The sequence below is a fragment of the Lethenteron reissneri genome, chromosome 11, assembly GCF_015708825.2.
Source record: "Lethenteron reissneri isolate LAM-NWPU_2019-01 chromosome 11, ASM1570882v1, whole genome shotgun sequence".
Classification (NCBI taxonomy): domain Eukaryota; kingdom Metazoa; phylum Chordata; class Hyperoartia; order Petromyzontiformes; family Petromyzontidae; genus Lethenteron; species Lethenteron reissneri.
Window position 1 is genome coordinate 10,967,773 of NC_083789.1, and position 12,835 is coordinate 10,980,607.

The 12,835-nt window shown below is 41.0% G+C and overlaps 1 protein-coding gene across 2 annotated transcripts in view; it reads left to right on the forward strand.

Moving 5' to 3' along the window:
• CDIN1 (CDAN1 interacting nuclease 1) overlaps positions 1 to 11,160 on the forward strand; it is a 29,698-nt gene extending 18,538 nt beyond the window's left edge. For both annotated transcript variants that reach the window (XM_061550099.1, XM_061550100.1), the window contains 2 exons: positions 1,069 to 1,174; positions 7,404 to 11,160. In XM_061550099.1, coding sequence (XP_061406083.1) covers positions 1,069 to 1,174; positions 7,404 to 7,545 — 248 coding nt within the window. In that variant the 3' untranslated portion in view covers positions 7,546 to 11,160. The remainder of the gene's footprint in view (positions 1 to 1,068; positions 1,175 to 7,403) is intronic.
• Positions 11,161 to 12,835: the final 1,675 nt, after the last annotated feature.

Sequence of the window (12,835 nt, forward strand, 5' to 3'; positions counted from 1 at the left end):
GTAAAATAACACGAAGCATTCAATAAACTCTGTAAGCAGGAAGAGCAGGTGCTTATATTTCATAGTGTAAGTTGGCAAACGAGTACCTTGCTTTTGTAATCATCACTTGCAATTATATTGCTTAATTTCTGTACTTAATATATACAATATAATTACTCCCACTTGCTGCAAATGTGTTGAGACATCACATGTCGGTGTAAACACTGTAACTGCCATTCCCATAGCCTACCACTAAATTGTGTTCAGTCAACACCTCCGTATTATTTTGTGGGTGAAATTAGACTACCCGCAAAAAGCTTTCATTTTTTAATATGAGTGAAACTATGAATAATGTGTAACTCTCACTAAGCGTTATATATATTCTTACAATAACACAATAGCTGGCAGTTGCATACATACAGACACCAGCTTTTAAATACATGTGTGTACTTTATCAGTATTTGCTCACCAAAACAGCACCAGCGTGCCACGTGTGTTATACATTCTAACACACGAAATTCGGCAACATGCACAATAACATAATGAACACTCGATATCATGTCTGCTCGTAGTTGGCTACATTTACAAAAAAACATACATGCAATAATTGATATGGCACCACACATCTCCTGATGCTGACACACGTGACACACACGTGACAAACAAGTGCAGATCAGTTTTGGACCTCCACAAAAATCTACGTGCATGCTGGCAATCTGGCAATCATATAACCCTTCAGTTGGGACTTTCGATATAATGTTTGGCACATAGCGTTGACGTCGTTTCTTAATTGCGTGCCTTTGTGTGCCAATTTTATGGCTGAAATACTGTACCCACAATGAGCTATAATCATATTATTAGTATTTTAAGTGGTGCTCTTTAGGTTTTTGTTCAATTGCACTTCGTTGCATTATTACCCAATAGTGTGCACAATTGAAAAAAAAACAGTGGCCCTACTCAAAATATGACCTGCATTTGTCATATTCAATTTTCAGCACATGGTCTCATTGTTCAGACAGTCCAGTATTATGCGATATGTCCACATGCAATTGCTAGCACCTGTTGTATGTTTTATGTTGAAACGTGTAGCTGTTGATGGGCAAGTGATCCACTGGATTGAGAGCAAGGCCTCCTTTGGAGATGAGACGAGCCACCAGACCTATCTCCAGGACCAATTTTGGAGCTACTGGAACAGGTGAGCCCATGCCCGTTGGTCGTTCTTATATCCTAATAATCCGTAGATACACTTGCATTTGTGGAGAAGTCTGCAGTTTAGGCCAAATACAGGTGCACAGGAATGGAAAATATTTTCCTCCCAGAGGTAGGTGTCTGTAGCTCCTTTACAGATGTAAGGAATACAATTGGAAGTTAAACGCTCATTGTGCAAATGCAATTTTCCACAAAACACTTCAAGTGCAATTGAAATTACAATTGCTATTTGACTCCCTTGCAGATAAATGTAAGAGTAAAAATAGAATTGAAACGTATTCATGCATGCAGAGAGGTGCACATTATTTACGAAAATCTATTGACTTTATTAGTGTACAGTGGCTGCTGATAAATTAAGGTTTGAGAACCGTGAGTGTTGTGTTTCAGCAGCACTGTATCGCAGTGGCAACGCAGGAAATTGCTGAGCAGTGTAGAGCAAATTCCTGACCAATGAGGCTATTCCTGTTGGTTCTTTTGTGAGTGGCCCATGGCATAGCTGCCATTAAGGTTTGGCTTGAGAGCAAGAAAGTCTAAAGTTCACATATTTAAGGTTTCAGAATCACATTTTGGGATGGATGGACAGAGGCCAACAACTGGGGTCCTGGTTCCAGCTGTGGTCTGCTTGCTTTCCCATAAAATGCATTTCCAATTGTTGCTGGCAGGATTACTGAGTGGCATGTAGTTAAAAATGGACATACCATATGTCAGTCCTGAGCTACAGATTTGTGACCCTGAATAATCCCTGTTCCCAAAAGAAAATGGAGAAAAAAAGTGGCGTTCATTTTGCCTTGGACGTTAAGGACGGTTTAATGTATATTACCCGCATATTGTAAATTTTTACTTTTATGTGGCTGGTTATTCATTTACAATTGATTAATTGGTTGATTTGTTTTTTTGTTGGCTTATATTGTTTATAAAATTGCCTCATAAGACATTTTCATCCCAAGGTAGTGTTCTTTTTGCAGTTAAAATGGACCATAACTCTTCCACCAATGTGTATAAGGTTTAAAAATAACAGCCAGATTTCATGCATAATTAGTGTTACACCTGCTAAAGTAACCTTAACGGACTTTGAAAAAATACAATTATAAAAGCATTCTACACAATTGATGCTTCTGTAATAGCCTCATAAGGATTGAATACTTTATAGGGAAGTGTTTAATTCAAAATATTAAAAGGTTATCGTGTACACATTGTTTCAGATGCTATTGTCTCTTATTTAATGCTGGTGTTTAGTCACTTATTATTTGAAAACCAGCAATGACTGCTAACGTTGCAAAAATATTTGTATTGTATTTTAAAAATTCCAACTTTGCATTGGTCATCATATTGGTCTAATACAGTACTATAATGATTGTGAGCTAAGCTGTACTCTCCCAAAACATGAAAGAAATTGCCCGGGAATACTTCCTTTCATGACTTCCTAAAAACCACAATATTAGTTCTTCTCAGCAGGGATACTGTAAACTTTCCATAGCCAGGCTATCCAGTGCAGCTCATTCCACTTTCTAATGCATACCCCCCCTATGATAGATTTTCATCCCATTGAGTCGGGGCACATATAAGTAACGGTAGTGCATAAACATTTCTTTCATGTGTTGATGAATTTGCACCGTGTCAAAACAGGGCCCCTTTCAGGGTGGCCAAATAAATTTACGTCCGTGCTTAATCTCGTAAGCAGCTATTGTTCATTCTGTCCCACACCCAGCATGGCTTATCTTTCAAACGTGTTTGGTAAGTGCTGGACATGTGCCACGACCAAGTCACTGTACCTGAACCCTGTCTTACTGTGTGGCTTCGTGGCCTTAATGGAGTTTACCAGCATTTGATTTCATCTCATCTCTAAAGAATTGTTCTTATTCCCAGAGCTCGGGCACTGTCTCAATACAGTGATATCATTACATAGCAGCAGGATTTCATTTTCTGTTGCCAATTCCATGCCATGCTAAACTCATCATTGTTACATATATAAATAATGCGAAGCGCCATGTGTTATTACTTCACTTTTTATATTTTTTATCAGAATTTTAAGTAGTTTTTTGTGTTGCCCAATGGAACTGCATTTTTTAGTACATTTGCAGTAGCTGTGTATGTAAGATGTCTGTATTACATAGAATACAGTTGTGTTATCTGCAGTTCTAAATTTAAGGTGTCCAAGAATATAAAGGTATTTGCAAGATAAATGAAGGGGTGTGTGACTTGTGACGAGGAATGGGAAGGTATTCTTACAGATTCCATTTTCCTTTATTAAATATCACATTTCCGTAATTGGCAGATTGGTAAATTAAGCAATTTACTTTGATTATGTACATTTAAGGTTGTCACAACCATACAATATGTCGGAAGACCTGAATTAACTTAGAGAAATTGCAAAGGCGAGCTGAACTGCAGCACGTGCAACCGTGGCGCCATCCCTTGCTGCTCGCCTACACCATGGTTGCTTAGTTCGCTCGCATGCATTTAACCTGCCCTGCAATTCAACTTTGACCTCCAACCCATGGAAGCATCTATCATGCTGTGCCTCAGACCAAAGGACAGTGTCTTGGCCGGGTAATCTGGTAAGACCGTGCAGGAATTCAAACACCCACAAGGCCACATCTGAATTTGTTTAATAAACATTTAGCCTTGAATGGAATGCCTGTCACAAGGCGGGACATTTCTCTAAAGTAAATTACACTGCCTTGATTTATGATGTGGTGTACGGATTTATGCCCGTAAAATAAACTCCTTTTATGAACATGGGCTTCTTCTCAGGCTTTGTCGAGAGTGGCAGTTTTGGTTTCATCCACTAATGTATTTTTTTCCAAAGTTGTGTGTATTTTACAGCGTGGGGTGTATCGCCTTTAGATTTATGTGCAACGATTAAACCAACAACGGACAGCCTGGTATTTTGCAAAATAATGTTGATATATAATTTCTTAAACATTTTCGCGAGGCTTATTAATGTCACAAGCCACGGCCCACCAATGTATTTGAGTGAAATTGTGGTCGGTGCTCTAAAACCCACATACTTTGGAAAATCAATATTGCGTGTATCTGCATTAAATAGAAGAGCATGGGTTCAGCTTGGCTGAAACAGTATCCTTATTCCCCAGGTTGAACCTGCAGATAATTCGGAAAATAACTTTTACACGTGTTGATAGGGATTTGTCACTTTAATGAAACCACAGATGGTGGCATTATGTGAAAGCCATGGCTTAGTGTGCACAGGCTAGTGGCACAAAGCCTGTGGATCAGGGGCACACTTGAGAAATTAAGGGCAAAGAAGTTCCCCCCCCCGTCTGATTTATAATTAGATCCTGTAGAAAAGTTCAGGTAGTTGCATGACAAGCCAAGAATGATGGGGTCATTCCGAAGTCAAGTTCAAAAAGGATTATGAAATTTAATCTATAAAAAGGGCAATTTGGTGCATCATATGAGAAAGGGTATTTTAATTAGTATAATAGCTTTTGGGTATGTTTTATTGTGTCCAGACAATGTCGTTCTACATGATGTTTATATTTAGCTCTAAGTTTTACCTTTTTGTACTCCGATGTTACATTGCAATTTTATTTTTTCATTTTATATTTCACAAATATTTATTTGTCACATTGATTTTCTTCATCTCAGTGTGAAACATTTTTATATTTTTGTATACATTTAAAATTGCAGTGTTGTGTTAATCCGTATGCAGAAAGTCATATTTTGTTGCAAATTTCACATACGTCATTGGCCGTTCAACTGTTGTGAACAGTGATTGTTGATACTACATTCTTATTCCATTTACACATTGCGTTGTATGCAACTGATGGCAATCCATTTTGTGCTTCAATGCGGTGGAAGTGCAATCCATCACAGAATCATTTGGATGTCAGTGTTCATGTTGGTGACTAAATGTAGACCATGTTAGGGATCGTAGGTGGAGGGGTAGGTTTAGAAACACGGTATATATACAGCATATATTTGGAATGCTAATCAAAAGGTGCAGATTGGGTGTGGACCTGTGTATAGCACTTCTGGTTATAATATTAGTTTAAATTTAATGCAAATAACATCGTGGAAATAATGTATTGGTAATTCTAGTATAAAACAGTTTCTATACATACACCATGTAATACAATTAACAGTTTCAAATAGGACACCTTGGTATATTTGCGGTGGGAAATAACTATTCAATTGACAATTGAGCCAATTATCACCCTCAGAAACGATTTCAATGTATACAAAACATACATGTGTTAAATGGAATGTACTAGCTTAAAAGGAAAGCGTTGGCAGTTGAATGCAGCTGCGCAGCTAATGGCTTTTTTTATCAAAGGGAGATAAGTTGGCTATCACTTTGCTTTCAAAACCGGTGGAGAGGGACTTTTGGTCATCATTGGCATTTCCCAGCAAATCCTCAGTAATACGGAGCAGCTGTTTGGCTTGTCGGTTAAAGAGCAGCAACCCCTGGTCAGGGCCCAGTGGAATTAATCCAAGCCACGTTTCCTGTGTGCACATCACGATTATGCCCCGTTTAACTCCAGCGACATGTGGTCATCCACTGGGGCAGCCCTGCATTACAAGGCCCTGGCCATGGCGGCTCAGGTTTCCCATTAAGCCGCTTTAATCCAGGCCTAAGCCTTCAACACAAATGCCACATGGTGGTTTGCGCTGCCACGTTTTATCACTCCTTGGCTCACCGCTAAAAAGTATTGGGACGATGCAAGTGTTGGAGCACTTGATAGCAACCGTTGACTCCTCGGGCCATAGCTTGCTCCTTCTCTTGATTGGGTATTGTCATTTGGCACGGTGCTAGGATTTTGCAAATGGGTGCCAAGTGTTATCCTTATTTGCGGCTCTTTAAGAACATGCTCCAGGCATGTTTGTGCAGAAGGCGTGGAAGTTGTAAATGAATGGGTGCTGGATGTTGACACGTCATTTGCAGTGTTTAAACACTTCAAACTCTACCTAATACCTCGACATACTGAGTGCCGCAGTTTATCCTGCTGTGCTAGGTGGATTTGAACACTGAAATAAATATACAATATTTTAAGGAGGTCCATAAGTATACATTTAAAATGTATTTTTAAAGAGGAAAAAGCAGGATTGGAAACTCCAGGTAATGTCTTTCAAACTGCCAACTGCTTAAAAGATGAACCAATAATTCATATACTGCACACTGTTGGGAATGTTTGCCTTCAGGGTCACTGCCATAACAGTATGTGGCTGGATAGTATGTGTGTCCTGACTGTGCATGTGTGTTGTCACCTCCTGAGAATCAGGCCCTGCCAGGAGCCCCCTGATGCATAGCTTTGACTTCTTTATGAACTCAGCCCTCTTGACAACCGTTTCCTGGCTACCACCTCATGCCAGAGGGACCACTTCCTGAGCACTGAGGGGGGTGGGGGTGAAACTTGCAATCATTGCTGCCTGCTTCGGAAGCTTTGGGTGCTGTACCACTTTTACGAGTAAGGTGCACATGTGAAATATCAAGTGTTGCAACTTCTGGTGGTAAGGCAGCTGTGTAAACTTCATATAGGTCCTCTGATGAATTATTGCAATCGGTGGGTAGGAGTGGTTCTTTCCAAGCATACCCCCGCTTAGACTGATCCAAGATACAACTGCTCCCTGGAAGTCTTTGGCCTGTCAGTCCTGAAGAAATGTGGGCATAAAATATCCTTTATCCTTTTATATGGTATCATTCTTGTATGCCTGTTATATACTATATAATATTTTTTCAAATAAAGAATAGATTGTAAAAGCCTAATAAAACCTCTGAAATTTCACAGCAGGGTGGTGAGAGTGGTGGTGTAGGTAGTATTGAGCCTGCACACATAAAACACAATAGCACGCAATGTGGGTGAGCAGCTTAAAGGTACCTGCTGTCCATCAGCAAGAGGTGCATCCCACACTCTTGTCATGACTGGCTTTTCACCATCTCCTCAGGGACACTTGCAGGCCTGAACTTTCACCTTACACCACTGTTTGGTTGTTTTGGAATTTATTGTTTTTCAAAAATGCATAGGTCCAGACATTCCTCTGTGTCTGTGACCTGTCTTCAGGATCCAAACCCACTCAGTCATCCTTTGTGTTCCATTTACAATGGGATACAGTGTAGCTGCTTCCAGAACAAAATAGCTAAACTAAACAAAAACTACATCAGCGGACCCAGAGCCCCATTCTTTCACTGTAATTACGCGTGTTGCTTTGTTGATGTGCGTACGCGTTCGTATGTGCGCCCCTTTCCCCCCCAGGTTTGGCCCGGGGCTCGTGATCTACTGGTACGGCTTCATTGCAGAGCTCGACTGCCATCGTGACAGAGGCATCTTGCTGAAGGACCGTTTCCCCGATGACATTGTTACGCTCGAGCCTGCAGCCGTATCAAGTTCACAGTAGAGCGCTGCCCTCCGTTGTGCTTCAGGGCAGTTACCTCTTGCCGTTCTTCACCTTCAACCACCTTTTTTCTCCCTTTCAAATGATGAATGAATGCCCAGCTTGCCCAATCATTGTCCTCAACTATGCTTTAGCCGTCTCCTGACTATAACATTGGTTGTGAAATGTATTAGCCAATGTGTCCTGGGGAAGTCTGTTTTCTGAGCAATTATTTATACATGGCAGTGCAGTAATAAATCTTACATGTTCCATTTTGTGGTGCAACAAACTTGCAATGCATTCTTCAAAATGCATAATTTAAGCTGTTCTTTCCAATAATTGTTCTCTTTTATGTTTTTTTGTAAACCAAAACAAATAGAAAATTTTATAGCATATTTTTTTAAAAGAAAATCAACCAATTTCTGATTTTAGGTCACTAAAGCATTTTAATATCGTAAAAAAAATTGGAGGAAAAAATATACAAATGGATTTAAATGATTCGTTGAAGAATAACTCTCAACATCATCAAACTGGAGTAGCTCTTGGCTCGGGGGTTTGGCTGATGGTGCTTTGAGGAAAAGACACATCTGCATTTGTACAGGAAATAGAACTCTCGTGTTCAGGGTGGTGGGGAACTGGCGAGGGGAGAGGGGTAGGTGATGACAGAATGTAAATGGAGAATAAATATCAGCAGTGCTGAGGCCTCCAAACCTGCTCCTGCTCACCAGAAACACTCTAAGGAGTTTGTTAGATTGAAAGCTGCAAATTGGAGCTTCCTTAGAGTTTTCCCGTTTCGTCAGATGGACAAAAGCTGTAAGAAAGGAAAGTAAATTTACTGCGTAATAACAATAGGCAGTTATGGACATTGTGTAAATGGAATAAAAAAAAAAATTCTGTAAACTTAATAACCGTCTGATGTGCAACTGTATGTCTTTTTAGAGAACCATTGAGCAGTTTGGCCGATAGCGAATTGGCGGCAAAAGTGGAGATGGAGAATGTGTGGGAGAATCGGTCATTTGGGCCAGGGCTAATTTCTGAACAGCTGGATAAAACACGTCTGTCTCAGCTAATCAGGCTCCGAGAGAGGAGGGGAGCTGCTGAAGGCGGCTTGGCACGCTGTGTGCCCCAGCCCAAGCCAAAGACGCCAGATCAAAGGCAGAAGGCACATATACAGTAACTGTGAGCCGTGAGCATTGGTGAAATACAATACCCTGGACGTAAGGAATTTCAGGTGAAGATTATAATCTTCTTTGCTTCCCTTTGGCTTCCAAGCTCAGGTCTTGCAGTAAGCCGCGCGCGCAGGTGGACGATTGTGATAAGTAAGAACGTCTTTCAGTGCGTGCACACAGTGGCCATTGTGCGGCACAAGGAGGGCCTACCGACTGGTTAATGTATCCCTTTGACGTTTATCATTCGTGTGTGGGGGATTTGTTTTCAAATTAGAAAGTGCAATTACAACAGTTCAACAAAGTTAATAAGTGATGCTCAATTTACTAGAGAGTACGTCCCGTGCATTGCAAGTTGGCAAACCAATAACAGCTAATGTTGACGTTTTATTCCTCTAGCGTTAATGTACGAGATTTAATTTATAAAAAAAAACATGGGTTAACATTTATTCTGTGATTTTTTTTTATATATTTGTTTGAAAATGTGAACATTTAATTCCAGTGTGGAGAAAACACGGCCGACGAGTCGTTACCGATATCTTCCAGCAGAGGGTAGCGCTGAGCCTCCGTCTCTCCACTCATCTCAACTCAGCTGATCACTTTATAACCAAACGTGTATATTCCAAACGCAAGTTGAGCTGCGTACTCAATGAGCGGAGAGCGGAGCGCTGCGACGTACCCGACCAAATATGTAACGCCGTTGGTGCGAGGCCAGTGTTTGCGAGTCGTGTGGGCTGAAATGGCGTATGTGTCTTGTCGAGTCGGCCTTCGCTCGAAACGGTGCGCTAATTTCACGTCACGGGGCGAAGTGACGGGAAATAAAACGACGCCAGCGAAATACAATCTTTTATGATGGCACCGGGTCCAATTTCAAGGTCGAATTTAATATTTACGAGGTGTTCGTTTGCGCACTGTAATCCCCGGAGCCGTGCTGGAATATTGTACGGGGCCTCATTTGAAATTATTTGACATATCCCCGAGCTATTGTCTTTGTTGAATTGCCTTGCAATATTAATGTGAGCTTTAACACCCAAGATTACCATGAAGGAATTAAATTAATGAGCAGGGCTTTTATAGTTAGCGTCACTAACCTGCGGGTCTTAATTAAAGCTGATGAAAAGAAGAGGCAATAACTAAATCGAGGGGCCTTGAGGGGCTTAGGTTATATCGGTAACGTTTGCTTTCGATAAATGTTGGAATAGCCCCCCCCCCTCCCGCCGCAGCAGCACGTGTTTAGATAACCCTGCTCTGCGCATACCGTTGCCGAATTAGCGTTTGCTTTAAGCGCCTCGGGAAGAACATGTCCAATCGGATTTGTTTCCTTAATCTCTACATTAAAAGGCTGTTTTTGGTTCCTGGGCAGGAGACAGGGTTTGTCGACGTTAAAACTGGTCAGTCCAGAAAGTGTTCAGGCCATGTGTGTGTGTGTGTACGTGCAGTTGAGTTTAGATACCGCGTGCTGAGAAGCACCACCACGTAGTAAAGTTAGTTGTTCAAATAAGGATTTCGGATCTGTTGTGAACATTGCTCCGGAAATGTTGCTTCGGCAATGGTTTAAATGTAATGGATGTGTCTCTCTAAGCCGCGTTGCTTTAATAAATTGAACATGCAGATGTGTTATGGTAAGTTACATGTTAAAATAAAGCGCAATGTTTGTATAATTACACAGCCGTCGTGTTTATACATACGTGTATACATTACATGTGTTGTACATTTGTATCATAATTTTAAGTGAGTAAAGGAATCAAGCAATTGTTAAAATGAACGTGAATGTTTTGTATTTCGAAAAAATAAGCGTCTCACTTTTACATTTGTGTTTATTAGTATTTACGAAAAGAGAAATATATACTAAAATGGTATTGTGTTGTGGAAAACTAATACAACAAAGCAATATCGTAAATATAGACACATTTGTCGAGAGAATTACATTTAATTTAGATTGAAACTTTAATATTCCCTTAATGTTCTAAGTTCATACTTTTTTATTGTTTACTCTTACAAAAACGTCTAAAACGCAACATTTCTGCTCAGATCGTAGTTTAAATGAAAAGTTTAAATAAAGACTTCTTCTCAAAGTAATGCATTTTCAATTAAATGTTGACATAATTGCATTTTATATTTTAAGTGAAATGAGACGTACAAAATTACCAAAGTAAGGTATATAATTGTTCGCTTATTCGGTTACTTAAGCATATTCTCATTTTTGTATATTAAATGAAAGTATGCATCTAATAATCAGTCAATGGGGAATGCTTAACTATACTATTTGCATCAAATTAATTTCATGTAGAAAAAAGTCATACATACATTGCCAGGGAATGTGGAGGCCTTTTTTGGCCAGTAGTGTTTGACGCATGTTTCTAAATCACGTCGGTTTACTAGCATGCTTTTATTAAAATTTGTTCAAAAACACCAACTCATGATCCAAAAAGTAATACAATACAATGCATGTGCACACATTTTAAAATAAACATTTACGAAAAATTGTTGTGACTTTCTGACCTGCCCCTACTTGAACATCTGTGGGGGAAAAAGCTTTATAGCTCAACGGATTCCTCCAGTTTCGATTTAAAGCTTTCGTGACTGCAGGGATTCATCTTCTTGGTTCTTTCGGTAAAGTCACGTAGAATGGAAATAATAAAAAATAAAACAATAAAAAACGTCGTGAGAATTAGAATGGAAATAATAAAAATAAAACAATAAAATACGTGAGAATTATTTTATTGCTTTATTTTTATTGTTTTATATTTTCCATTCTACGTGACTTTACCCGAAAGAACCAAGAAGAGGGATTCCTCCAGTATAAGTAAAAATTCTTGAGCGTGCCCGGGAGCAGTCCCCGTCACCCTGGCTTCCCTCGCCCGGCCTTGCCCGGCGGAGATGCAGACAGCAAGGTCGGGGGCACGGCCACCCCCGCGGTGACAGACGACCTGGACCGCGGGCTTTTTTCACGTCAGCCAATCTTCCTCACTCGCTTGTAAATCTGATAAGTGGGCCGTGCGCATCGGCGTGCGATGATTGACGTGGAGGGGGCAGAGCGGGTCCCGAACGCGAGGGCCTTCGGTCGCGGCGCACATGCGGCGGTGCAGTCGCTTCTGCCGACTTCGTGGTAGTGATTTTTTGGAAAACACGCGGCACCAACTTTTAGCTCGTCAATCGATGGAGGTTCGCGAATGTTTACCGAGTCACACGCTGGTAGCTCATCGATTCCTCCCATGTCGACGACGCGGATCTACCGGAATATTTCGTCTTGTCCGTACCATGTTCATCCACCATCCCGCGTGCATTTTCTGTTTCTTACTTCGCTCAACCGCCCGTTGTTCTTTAGTTCTTGTAACCTTGCTCAAATTTAAGAAAAGTTTAAACTCTTACCTGTTGCAAGTTTAATAGCGCTGTAGTTGTCCCACCTGATGACGATTGCTTGTGTTGCGATCGAAACTTCGTGATCTATTATTTTTCTACCTACGTGACTTTACCGAAAGAACCAAAGAGTATGGATTCCTGCAGTCACGAAAGCTTCAAATCAAGATTTAATAGCGCTGTTTGGGGTTTTTGGGCCCTCGGTCCCGTGCTCAAACAAACCGTGAATAAAATAAGTGTATTGCGTACGAGCATCAACTTGGAGTTGTGAAGGATGCCCCGAGTTAGAGACGCCTTTTGTTAATGTCCCGTTCCCTTAACGTCAGCGGCCTATCGTGTCAATTGGGTCCATTTCACAGGGAGGCGCGCGCGCTTCGGAGTAAGTTACGCAACTTGTGGTGGTAGGTCTGTCACGTGTTGCCCATCAGTTACGCGCAGAGACCAGTGTTGTAATCTTCATTTTGTCTGTGCATCTCGTAAATGATGTGTCAATCCACTGCTGGATGAACGCCTTTCCACGCCCTGCGTCGGTCATCGGTGTTGTTTGACTATACTGTGCTCAACGCTGGTCAGTGAAAGGTTCAAACGATCGGAGGAACACGTGGTAGTCACAAAGAGCGATTCAAACGTCACCCACTTCGTTTTCTATGTATGTTGAACTTCTTTCGCACGGTACGTAACCAATCGTGCTAATCGGAGATGCGTGGGAAGTTCGCCCTGGCCGGGAATCGAACTCAGTTCACCAGGGTTACTAACTACCGCATGACAGCTGCCCTAATATCAATTAT